Raw genomic sequence first — 12,234 nt, 5'->3', positions numbered from 1 at the left:
TGAGGTTATGGTGGATTTCAGACTGTGCAGGAGTTTCCAATTTTCTGCTGCTGTTTGTGTGCCAGTCTGCCCTCTTTACGCAATCTTTTGTGAGACAAGATATTGGTATTCCTCTGTGCTGCACTAGTAAGGCTGCACTTGAATGGTGTCCCCATTTCTTGAAAGATTCAAAGCAGAAGTGAAACTTCAAAAATTTACCAGACAGACTAGCTAGAGAACAAAACTCATTTGCCGGATGTAGATGCAGAATTAGGCAGGGGGTACCAGTGGGTCAGAAACAGTATGCTAGTGAGAAGTCCAGTCATCTCCAGCTATTGGGAGGGTCTTTTCTAGTAGGGTGCTCTCCCTGGAACTTGTGTTGCATGGGTTCTGGATAGCAGCTGTGAAACTTCCCCCTTTATATTAAAAAACAAACAAACAAAAAAACACCCTGCAGAGATTAATGACTTGACCCACATATCCACCATGCCACTAGCCTCCTTCAGTGTTTCTTACAGAAAGATTTAAGATTGAAAATGAGTCCAGTGTCAAACTCAACATGGCATTAACCCAGACCCTGTTATGGGAGACACTGTATGATTTAGTTATTAACCAATCAGGATTTTTTTACTATGTTATTAATTAACTGTAGTTGATGAAATAATACTTGGCCAGAATAGCCAAGTAAATATAAAAAGATATATGAAAATAGTAAATGAAACAATGAATTAAGACCACTGTGGCTCTTTTGGATAATGTTGATTGCTAATTTGGCTCCTGAACTACTGAGATCTGAGTATCACTGGTTTAAATATCTAAAATCTAAGTCTTTTCTAATAGTCACTGCAAGTATCTGCTTTTTGGTTCAGGCTGTGCTTTGGAATGAACATACCACAGACAGATTTAATTGAACAATATTATCTTAGGTTTCAGCTATGTCAGTGGTGTGCTTGGTGTTGTACAAGACCAGGAGGATAGTCCTTTCTTGAAGAATTTTCAATGTAAATGTTTTAATTTTTTTTTTTTAATAACTGACTACAAGAAATTGCACGTAACACTTGAGCACCCTCTGAAGGAGAACTGGTTTCTTTGGGAAAGAGTTTGACACTCCTCCATCCACCCCTAAGCAACTCTGCCTCCTGCTTTAGATTTTTGTTTAGTTTGACTTCATGGTAGCTTGTTTCTGTGCAATGATGAGAGAGTCTGGGGACTTAAGTTTTGTTAATATAGTTGCAAAGAGTAAGCTAGCTATTAATGTCTAGTGCATTGTCTAGGGCAACAACGAGACCTGTGTACTAATGTTCTAAGTCCAAAATTTTGTGTTAGCAAATAGGATACATTTTGATCCCCCCCTATTGAATAGGTATCTGGAGTGTAGGAATATATTCATTCCTTTATTAACACTTCATAAAGATGGCATGTTGTGATCGTCCTGGGAAGTACACGCTCATTTGACAGAGGGATGTGTGCTTGACATTCACTGTAAAGTAACTGAAGGTCACTTCCATGATCTCCTTTATACTCTCATGATTGACCGAAGTGCTTGGTACTCTTTCATATAAGGTAGGATTCTTCATTAGAGGGATTCTTCGTTAGAGGGTGGCAAGCTGGTATGTACAGATGGTGGTAGAACCATGAGATGGTACTGTGTTTAAATATGTCTGGCTGCCTTATGTATATGCAAATAAGACAGTAGTTAGAGGTGACTTGGTTCCTTGCTTGAAGAGGTAGTGAGTGTGTGTGTGTTGGGGGAATAAAAAGGGAAAAGTGGTAGGTAAATATTACAAGGGTCCTTTCACTCTTACCCACTTGACTTAAGAAGTATGTTTTATGTTTTGTATATTTGTATAGTCATAACAGACATACTATGATAAACAGTGTGCTATTACGTCAGGCCCAATGATCAGTTGAAAAGTAGATGCTAAAAACAGTAAGAAGGAGACCAAAATTAGGCAAGACAAGAACCAAAGTAGTTGGAAATGAGATGACCTGGATAGAAGGCCTTAATACTAATTCTTGAATACTACTTTCTATTTTTATACTACCCTCAGCGTGGTAGTGTCTGAGCACATCTAAAAGAGGGATGCTGGTGGACATGCTCAGGAAAGGAGCCCTATAAAGAGAAGTTCTGGAACACAGAGCTCTGCTCTTTTTCCAGTCTGGCTAAAGTCTTTTTATGAAAAGCAGGAACAACCTATGTTGACTCTCTTGTCTTGGAGGGACACAAATTTGAGTCACTCTTCTACCTTAGACTAAAATAAAGGTCTTTCTATCATCCACAAGGCCTTTAAACAAATCCTTTGACTGATTATCAGATATCACAGATTACATAGAAGGTGAGTGTGAGCAATTTTTTTTATATCCATATTAAGGATGAAATAGGTTAAAAAAGCCAGTAATTATAGAACACTATGTAACCAGCTGTGTATTCTGTTCCTAGATAAATTATTCTTTATGAAGCTAGATGTACATACATACAAAAACAACACTAATATAAATGTAAGGTTGGCATTTGAATGATAAGTCAGGAAATCTTTAATTCAGGTTCCTACAGAAACCATAACTGCGGCTTCTTGGCAGTGAAAGACCCTATTACATGCTAGTGTATTGAAATCAGACAATGTTTGGGCTATTTACATGAATGAGGGGCAATGTTAGGTTTGATGTAAGAATCTTAATTTTCTGATTTTGTTCAATTAAAATATCATCCTTGCCTATCAACCACACACAGCATTCCTGTACTTGTTTTGTATATGATCTTTCAATGAGAAACAAAAATGAGGTGTGAAGTGTAACTACATAATTGGGATACTTAACATTGCAGTTGCAGAGAGCAGTAAGACACCTTATACTGCAGGCTTGTTTTTTGCTTTGACTTTGTCCCCTGTCTAAAGTACTAATAAAGCCCAACTTCCTTGTATCAGACAACATCAGACTGTGGGAATGAGATGATAATGTATTTGTTTTGAAGCCCTAGGACAGGGATAGGCAACCTATGGCACATGTGCTGAAGGCAGCACACGAGCTGATTTTCAGTGGCACTCGCACTGCCTGGGTCCTGGCCACCGGTCCAGGGAGCTATGCATTTTAATTTAATTTTAAATGAAGCTTCTTAAACATTTTATAAACCTATTTACTTTACATGCAACAATAGTTTAATTATATATTATAGACTTATAGAAAGAGACCTTCTAAAAACGTTAAAATGTATTATGGCACACACAACCTTAAATCAGAGTGAATAAATGAAGACTCGGCACACCACTTCTGAAAGGTTGCCAACCCCTGCCCTAGGAAGTAAACAATGAGGAGTCCTTGTGGCACTTTAGAGACTAAGGCCTTGGCTACACTTGAGAGTTACAGTGCTATTGGTGGCTTTATAGCGTTGTAACTCACTCTCTGTCCACGCTGGCAAGGCACATGCAGCGCTATATGTCCCTGGCTACAGCGCTGCTTGTACTCCACCTCCACGTGAGGAATAAAGAGTATAGTGCTGCTGCTGCAGCCCTGGGGTGCCAGTGTAAACAGGGAATTATCTTAGTACACTATAACTGATCTCCAGAAGATTCCCTTAATCCTTTTAAGTAAAGATTACTCTCTTTGTTTTGTTGTGATGCCTCTCTTTATTTTGTTGTGAACTCCGGGCTCCCAAAGCTGCTTATCAAAAAACCAAACACAGCTACTGTTTGCTGTGAATGAGCAGAGGCTGGGGGGCTCCCTTTGGAACGCCCACAACTAGTTTTGCTTGAAGAGAGGGGGAGGGAGGGGGCTCAAGGAGAGAAGCGGTATGTCACGCGGGAGGGAGGGAGCAGGGGTCCGTTTCAGGGAGGCTGCTTATCAGCTGCTGTTTGCTTTCAATGAGTGAGAGGGGGGTCGGGGAGGGGGTCAGAACTTGCGAGGCAGCTGCTGACAGAGTGTCGGCTCCAAAAATCCACTCTCTCCCCCACGCTCCCTGTCACACTCCACCCACCCGCCTCTTTTGAAAAGCATGTTGCAGCCACTCGAACGCTGGGGCCATGTCTACATCTAAAATTTTGCAGCGCTGGTTGTTACAGCTGTATTAGTACAGCTGTATAGGGCCAGCGCTGCAGAGTGGCCACACTTACAGCAACCAGCGCTGCAAGTGGTGTTAGATGTGGCCACACTGCAGCGCTGTTGGGCGGCTTCAAGGGGGGTTCGGGGAACGCGAGAGCAAACCGGGAAAGGAGACCAGCTTCGCCGCGGTTTGCTCTCGCGTTCCCCGAACCACCCTGCAAACCGCAGGGAAGGAGACCTGCTTGCTCGGGGGTTCGGGGAACGAGAGAGCAAACCGGGAAAGGAGACCAGCTTCGCCGCGGTTTGCTCTCGCGTTCCCCGAACCACCCTGCAAACCGCAGGGAAGGAGACCTGCTTGCTCGGGGGTTCGGGGAACGAGAGAGCAAGCCGGGGAAGGAGACCAGCTTGATTACCAGAGGCTTCCTCAGGTATGCTGGGATACCTGCTTATTCCACGGAGGTCAAGAAAAGCGCTGGTAAGTGTCTATGCTTGATTACCAGCGCTGGATCACCAGCGCTGGATCCTCTACACCCGAGACAAAACGGGAGTACGGCCAGCGCTGCAAACAGGGAGTTGCAGCGCTGGTGGTGCCCTGCAGATGTGTACACCTCCTAAGTTGCAGCGCTGTAACTCCCTCACCAGCGCTGCAACTTTCTGATGTAGACAAGCCCTGGGATAGCTGCCCATAATGCACCGCTCCCAGTGCCACTACAAATGTGGCCACGACAGTGCGCTGTCAGCTGTCAGTGTGGACTGACTGCAGCACGTTCCCTACTCAGCTGTACGAAGACAGGTTTAACTCCCAGCGCTGTACAGCTGCAAGTGTAGCCATACCCTGACACATTTATTTGGGCATAAGCTTTTGTGAAAGGGTTTCTACAGGTAAGTTAAGCAATAAGAAGAAAGTCAGGGAAAGTGTGGGACCCTTACTGAATGGGGGAAGCAATATAGTGACAGATGTGGAAAAAGCTGAAGTACTCAATGCTTTTTTTGCTTGATCTTCACAGACAAGGTCAGCTCCCAGACTGCTGCACTGGGCAACACAGTATGGGTAGGAGGTGAGCAGCCGTCAGTGGTGAAAGAACAGGTTAAGGGCTATTTAGAAAAGCTTGACATGCACCAGTCCATGGGTCCAGATCTAATGCATCCAGGAGTGCTGAGGGAGTTGGCTGATGTGATTGCAGAGCCATTAGCCATTATCTTTGAAAATTCATGGTGATCAGGGGAGGTCCCAGACGATTGGAAAAAGGCAAATAGTGTCCATATTTTAAAAAGGGAAGAGAGACAACCTGGGGAACTATAGACCAGTCAGCTTCACTCAGTCCCTGGCAAAATCGTGGAGCAGATCCTCGAGGAATCCATTTTGAAGCACTTGGAGGAGGGGAAGGTGATCAGGAATAGTTAACATGAGTTCAGCAAGGGCAAGTTATGCCTGGCCAACCTGCTTGCCTTCATGATGAAATAACTGTCTCTGTGGATATGGGGAGAGCGGTGGATGTGATGTATCTTGACTTTAGCAACCCTTTTGATACTGTCTCCCACAGTATTCTTGCCAGCAAGTGAAAGTAGTATGGATTGGATGAATGGACTATAAGGTGGATACAAAGCTGGCTAGATTGTTGGGCTGAACCAGGTAGTGATCAATGGCTTGATGTCTAGATGGCAGCCGGTATCAAGCAGAGTGCCCCTGAGGCTGGTTTGTTTCACATATTTATTAATGATCTGGATGATGGAATGAATTGCACCCTCAGCAAGTTTGCAGATGACACACAGCTGAGGGGAGAGGTAGATATGCTGGAGGGTAGGGAAATGGTCCAGAGTGACCTAGACAAATTGGAGGATTGGGCCAAAAGAAATCTGATGAAGTTCAACAAGCACAAGTGCAGAGTCCTGCACTTAGGAAGGAAGAATCCCATGCACTGTGACAGACTGGGGACTGACTGACTAAGCAGCAGTTCTGCAGAAAAGGACCTGGGGATTAGTGGATGAGAAGCTGGATATGAGTCAGCAGTGTGCACTTGTTGCCAAGAAGGCCAATGGGATATTGGGCTGTATTAGTTAGCATTGCCAGCAGATGGTGAGAAGTGATCATTCCCCTTTATTCAGCACTGGTGAGGCCACACCTGGAGTTTTGCATCCAGTTTTGGTCTCCCCACTACAGAAGGGATGTGGACAAATTGGGGAGAGTCCAGTGGAGGGCAACGAAAATGATCAGGGGGCTAGGGCACATGACTTATGAGGAGAGACTGAGGGAACTGGGGTTACTTAGTGTGTGGAAGAGAAGAGTGAGGGGGGGATTTGATAGCAGCCTTGAACTACCTGAAGGGGAGATTCAAAAGAGGATGGAACTAGGCTGTTCTCAGTGGTGGCAGATGACAGAACAAGAAGCAATGGTCTCAAGTTGCAGTGGGGGAGGTGTAGGTTGGATATTAGGAAATACTGTTTCACTAGGAGGGTGGTGAAGCACTGGAATGGGTTACCTAGGGAGGTGGTGGAAGCTCCATCCTTAAAGGTTTTTAAGGCCTGGCTTGATAAAGCCCTTGCTGGGGTGATTTAGTTGGTGTTGATCCTGCTTTGAGCAGGGGGATGGACTAAATGACCTGCTGAGGTCTCTTCCAACCCTAATATCCTATGATTCTATGAAAATGCACTCCCACAAGGGAGTGGCGCTCTCCTCCCAAAGACTTTGCTGTTCATTTCCTTGAAGTGCTTTATCTCCTCTATCTCCCCCATTTTGCCATTTGTCTGTCCTCACTCACTAAATCAAGTTTTCTACTTCTCAAGTCCTTATGATGGAGAAGGGGGAAATGAGCTACCTCTATCTCCTCCACTGTGGATCTAGGTTGGGTCCTAATGCTGAGTGGGCAGGGATTTCTGAATGCCGGTATCAAACCCTAAAGGAGCTTTTACAGAAAGTCAGTTAGTTTTGTATTTTAAATACACAAGCTTTGAGCCACCCTTGCTTCTGAACAACTTTCTGCTCTGATCAAACAGCAGGGCAGATGGGGCTTCACCACTCTTACCTTCTGTGCACAGCAGCCCCTAGTGGTGGGAGGTCTTAAAGAAACAGCAAGCAGAACTTTGGATATATTTTCAGAAGGGCTATCAAGTTTTGCAGTGGGAATGTTGGTAACTATGCAAGAATTGTTTAATAGCTAGGTGTCACAAGGACTTGGTTCTGTTCCCAGCTCTCCAGTGGACTTTCTGTGATCACGGATAAGTTACTGATTCTCTGGCTCTCTAAAGTAGGGATAATACTCTGTTCACATGGGTGTTACCCTAAATCCCTCTAATGGTGTTTTTTTAAAAACACTGAGATCCTCTGACAGAAGGTGCTGTAGAAATGCCCAGGGCACTCTTGCTTTCATAGGTAATGTTCTCCTTTAGTCAGAATATTAAGCTACAGCAGAAATCTCACCGGAAGCAAGTCTACTTGTATTCAGAATTTTACCAGTATGAAATGGAAAAGGCCACTGCATAAAACATCCTGCATTACTGAAATCAATAAAAAGTGTGCTTCCATTATGAGCACTGGAACATGATTTAATGTTTGCTCATTACAGTGGCTGGCTTCCTTCCTCAGTGACTGCACCACCACTCCTAATTTCAGGGGCAGGTCATAACTTCATATCAGTGGAGTCTCTAGTTGCCATGTAGTTGAACAGCAGTATTCATATCTGGAATGGGCAATGCATAACACTAGAAAACTGTTCATACCCTCCTCATTGCCTACATAATGCATTGTGTATAACAGGTGTGTGACATGAGAAGCATCTATTTATAGACCTTTCTGTCAACATTTTAACAGAACTTTGTGGTGAAGGGGGAAAGGGTAAAATTCTGAAGCTTGTATATTTAAAATACAAAACTGACTCTTTCTGTAAAAGCTCCTTTTGGGTTTGATACTAGTTGCCTTGCCTCTATGTTCTTCAGTTAAAACTGGAGACCTGAGACAGCATTTCCTGGCCATGTGTCAGGGTGACATTATGTACTGTACTACCCAGCTAGTAATCTTCAAGGAATAATGGGAATTGTAGTCAGGCAGAAGTTATGATATCCTGTACTTAATTTCACACCAACTTGTGCTTGTTTTTTCTCCCCTCATCTCCAGAAGGTATCTATCTTAAGTTTTGTATACACTGAACACCATTTTAAAAAAAAAAATCAAACAACTCCTTACTCTATCTCTACTCTGCTTCCAACTCTGCACAGTAGTGGGAAAGCTTACCCAAGAATAAGAATCTAAATCAAATAGATAATTCCCCTTGTGAAATCAGTTAGACAATAGCATTCATACAGGACTACTGCAAAGCACAAACCAGCTTTTCTTATTGTCTAAATTTGATGAGAATTGAAAGCTTCTAAAAATGCCTCATCTCTGGCAGGGTTGGATTTCTAGGAAGCTAGGCTAATGTCATGCTCCAGTGACATACTTCTACCTCTCTAACACTTGCAGTCCTCATTCATTCAGTCTAATGGGACATAGGAGAGCACAGGAGAGGGAGTTAATGTTTCTACATTTGAAATACATTTCAGTATGTACCTTAGTAAGAACCAAAGTATCACATCCTTTTCTTAACCAGATACTTTATTTTTTGGGGAAAAAAATTAGTATTTGAAAAACCTCACTGTGGCTCACATTAAATATTAATGCCTTAATGTTTTCTTGAATGTTAACTTTACAGCCTGATAGCAGGAAGGAGGTGGAAAAAAACCACTGTTGCTTGGCAGCAATTTGGCTTGTGTATATGGCGCCTGATGGTGCCAGGTCTCAATGACCTAATGGTGCCAGGTCTCAAGATGCTTGCTGTCTCAGTTCCTGCTGTCTCTACTGTAAGGCGCTTGGCATTATTTTATTCATTTAGTAGCAGATGTCCAAAATGCAAGCAGAATTTGGCTGTAGTTCATAATTAACTAGTCCTCTAATCCCCCTAAAATTCACCCAAATTAAAACTTTTCCCTCTCATTCTAGAAATAAAAAAAGCCTGATGTTTTGGGCATTGCAGTGTATCCTGAGGTTCAACAAATTTAGGCTCTGATAGACTAGTGAGGTAGGGGAATAATGGATTCCTTAATTTAAGATCCTTCAGTCAAGATCCCTTGCCTCCAGCCCCTCTTGTTTTAAAAACTGAGACCTGTAAGTTCAAACACCTTATTTGATTCTGCTGTAGTCTGACAAAAAGGGATTCCCTAATGTAACTGAAGCTGGCCTATCTGTGTAGCCCATGTCAGATGTGTTGGAATTCAAATTCCAGCCCTACCTTTCTGTAAGGTCTGATCTTGGAAAGTGTACATTGTAATAGGGCTGACCTATCCGAAGGAGGCCTTATAGCATGCAGAGTAATGTAGTGCAAAGCAGATCCAAACCTTAAAGGCATTTAAAAAAATAAATCTGGAACAAAAAAATCCCAGTGATAGAGGTCCCGTTAGTGGGTGGAGATGGTAAAATTGTGAATGATGCTGAAAAGCAGAGTTGTTTTCTGTAGCTGGAATGAAGCTGGATGTTATGTTTACTTTCAATTTCTGTTCCAACAGCTGTTTACTATCCTCCTTTCTTTAAAATACTTATATAATAAAAATTTTAAAAAGTCTGGCCTGAATAACTTCCACACGAGTTTTTTTAAGGATTGACTGAGGACTTTTGCATCATTGATGTTAGATTTTAATAAACTTGGGCAAGTTCCAGAGGGAGATAGGAGTCACTGCTGTGCCAGTATTTAAAAAAAGTAAACCAGGTTACCAGCTAACTGTAGGTCTGGAAGCCTGGCTTTGATCCTGAACAAAATAATGCAGAGGCTGTTACAAGATTGTCACTGAAGAATAAAAGGACAAAAATAAAATTGTGACAATGTAATTTCATGGAAAACAGGTCTTGTCAAATGAATTGTGTCCAGTTTTGGTGTTAGTACATTAAGAAAGATGTTGAAAAAATGGAGAATTTAGAAAAGAGCTACAAGAATGAATCTAGGTCTAAGAAACACTCATTACAATAAAAGTTTAATTGTTTTAGCTTGTTGAAGAGATTAAGAGGCATCATCATGGTCTAGAAGTACTTACATTAGGAGAAGACTCTCTTTAATTCTAACTGTTTATCCTTGCAAACAGACATAAGATTCAATGGTTTAAAGTTGAAGGTAGAAATATTCGAACTGGAAATAAAGTGCAAATTAACATTCAGGGTAATCAGCCATTAGTACGTTATATAAAGGGGTTATGGCAGATTCTCCATATCTTGAAGAGACTAAATCAACTTTGGAGGTTTTTCCTTAAGAGATGCAGTAGTTAACTATAAGTTATTGGGCTTGATGCAGGAGTTACTAAGGTGTGAAGTTCTGTGACTATCATACATGAGGTCAGATATAATCATTCTGGAACCTTCTGGCCTGCAAATCTTTGAATGTGACTTGGCCACTTGAACTCTTGGCAGCTTTGTAGAGCAGAGACTTGAAGGGCACAAAAGGCTTCCCTTCCCTTCCCCTACTCAATATTGCTATGACTATTTCCTCCTGCTGCCTCCTCAAGATTTACCTTGGCAGCGGAAGTGTTGAGTCCCTGGTAGTACGGATCACTTCTAATAAACAAAGCAGAATTTAGTGACCTGTTTATTTACTGAAATTGGAATGACCAAAGCATGTCTTCACTTGCTTTGTCCTCTGCATTTTAGTGTGCTGAAGAATGGATGGCATGGAATTTATAGCTAATGACTCTTTTGTGATTGATAAAACTCCTCCATCTATATTCCTGCCTTATAAAATAGGATTCTGGAGTTTCATTTTTTCATTTCCAGATTAAAATCCTGGCCTCTGTCTATACAGTAGTTTCCTGTAACTAGTATTTGAACCTTTCCATTCGAAAGTGTTTTTGGCTTAGTTGCTTTATACTCCACACCTGAACATAGCTGTTATATGAACAACATACCCATATATCTCAATGTCTGTACTTTTGGGGATAAAAAGTTAATGGGTCAATCAAGGATATTGCAGATTATGTATTTCTTATGCCATCCAATCTTAAACTGAATTTGGCACACCTTGATAATTTGTACATTATTCCCTGATAACCCTGAACTTCTACAGTTGAACTCTGTACCATTCACTTTTTAAAAAAAAATCTTAATAAAATTTTTATGCCACCATCTTCCACATATCTATACGCCTCTGTCCAACTTCTGATTTCCTGGTTTTATTATTGGAACATCTTGCAGGACCAGCAGAAATGAACAAATCAACACTTCATAGCACAGTTCCAATAGGCATAATTTTCAGCTAAGCAGATTTGAGTAAAATTAATCAAATTTAGGTAAATTTTATCAAGTCTGAAGTATAAGGCTTGCAAATCTTGCACTGAAATTGACTGCAGCCTCACCCTGGTTTATCCTGGGCTACCAGAATTAAAAAAATTTGTGGCATCTTTTCAAGAGTTTAGTACTAAAACAGATAAGAGATTGAAACTATGTGTAGGACGTAATCCCACATTGGTAGGGGAATGGGTTTCATCATTTTATGGATTTTATAGCTGATGATTCTAACGAAATACACAACTTTACAGAATTTCACTGAATTTTCCAGACTTCTTTGTGCTTGGTATAAACATGGATAACACTTTAAAAAGCATCTGAGTCACTTTTCTGAAAATTTTACCCCTTGTCTTGAATTTGAAATTTCAACTCCACAGTTAACCCATGTTTGGTTTTGGTGTAAAACATAAGATCATTCTTTTCAGTGTCAGTTTTTATATAAAAAGTTTGTTTTTTCTCTTCCAGAGTTCTGAGGAATGTGACTGTAATGATGATGAGCCAGCTCAGGAAGATGAAGGGTTTATGGGTATGTCCCCTCTTTTACAAGCCCACCATGCTATGGAGAAAATGGAAGAGTTTGTGTGTAAGGTAAGCAATATATAAAGAAAACAAATCTATCCAGAATGATCACTTGAGCCTAGTAGCTAAATGAAGCTAACGGGCCTTGTTCCCGAAGTAAACTGTATTGGCAATAAGCTGAGGAACAGAGGCACACAATGGAGTTGATCATTGAGCGATTCTCTATTTATCAGCTGCTGCTGCTGCTGTGTTGAATTCCAGGTATGGTATAACTCAAAGGTGGGGAAACTGCATGTAGGGCAGGGGATTGGGGTTCAGGAGGGAGTGTGAGGGGGGTGTGGGGTGCAGGAAAGGGCGTAGGGCAAGGGATTGGGGTGCAGAATGCAGGAGGGGGCTCAGGGCAG

At 41.9% G+C, this 12,234-nt stretch overlaps 1 protein-coding gene across 3 annotated transcripts in view; it reads left to right on the top strand.

Moving 5' to 3' along the window:
* The window catches only part of ADIPOR2 (adiponectin receptor 2), an 81,007-nt gene that overhangs the window by 54,844 nt on the left and 13,929 nt on the right, over positions 1 to 12,234 (top strand). For all 3 annotated transcript variants that reach the window (XM_030543008.1, XM_030543005.1, XM_030543015.1), the window contains exon 3: positions 11,777 to 11,899. In XM_030543008.1, coding sequence (XP_030398868.1) covers positions 11,777 to 11,899 — 123 coding nt within the window. The remainder of the gene's footprint in view (positions 1 to 11,776; positions 11,900 to 12,234) is intronic.

Source organism: Gopherus evgoodei, chromosome 1, assembly GCF_007399415.2.
Source record: "Gopherus evgoodei ecotype Sinaloan lineage chromosome 1, rGopEvg1_v1.p, whole genome shotgun sequence".
Lineage (NCBI taxonomy): Eukaryota > Metazoa > Chordata > Testudines > Testudinidae > Gopherus > Gopherus evgoodei.
The sequence above is the reverse complement of the archived record's forward strand: the minus strand, read 5'-3'. Positions and strand labels throughout refer to the sequence as shown.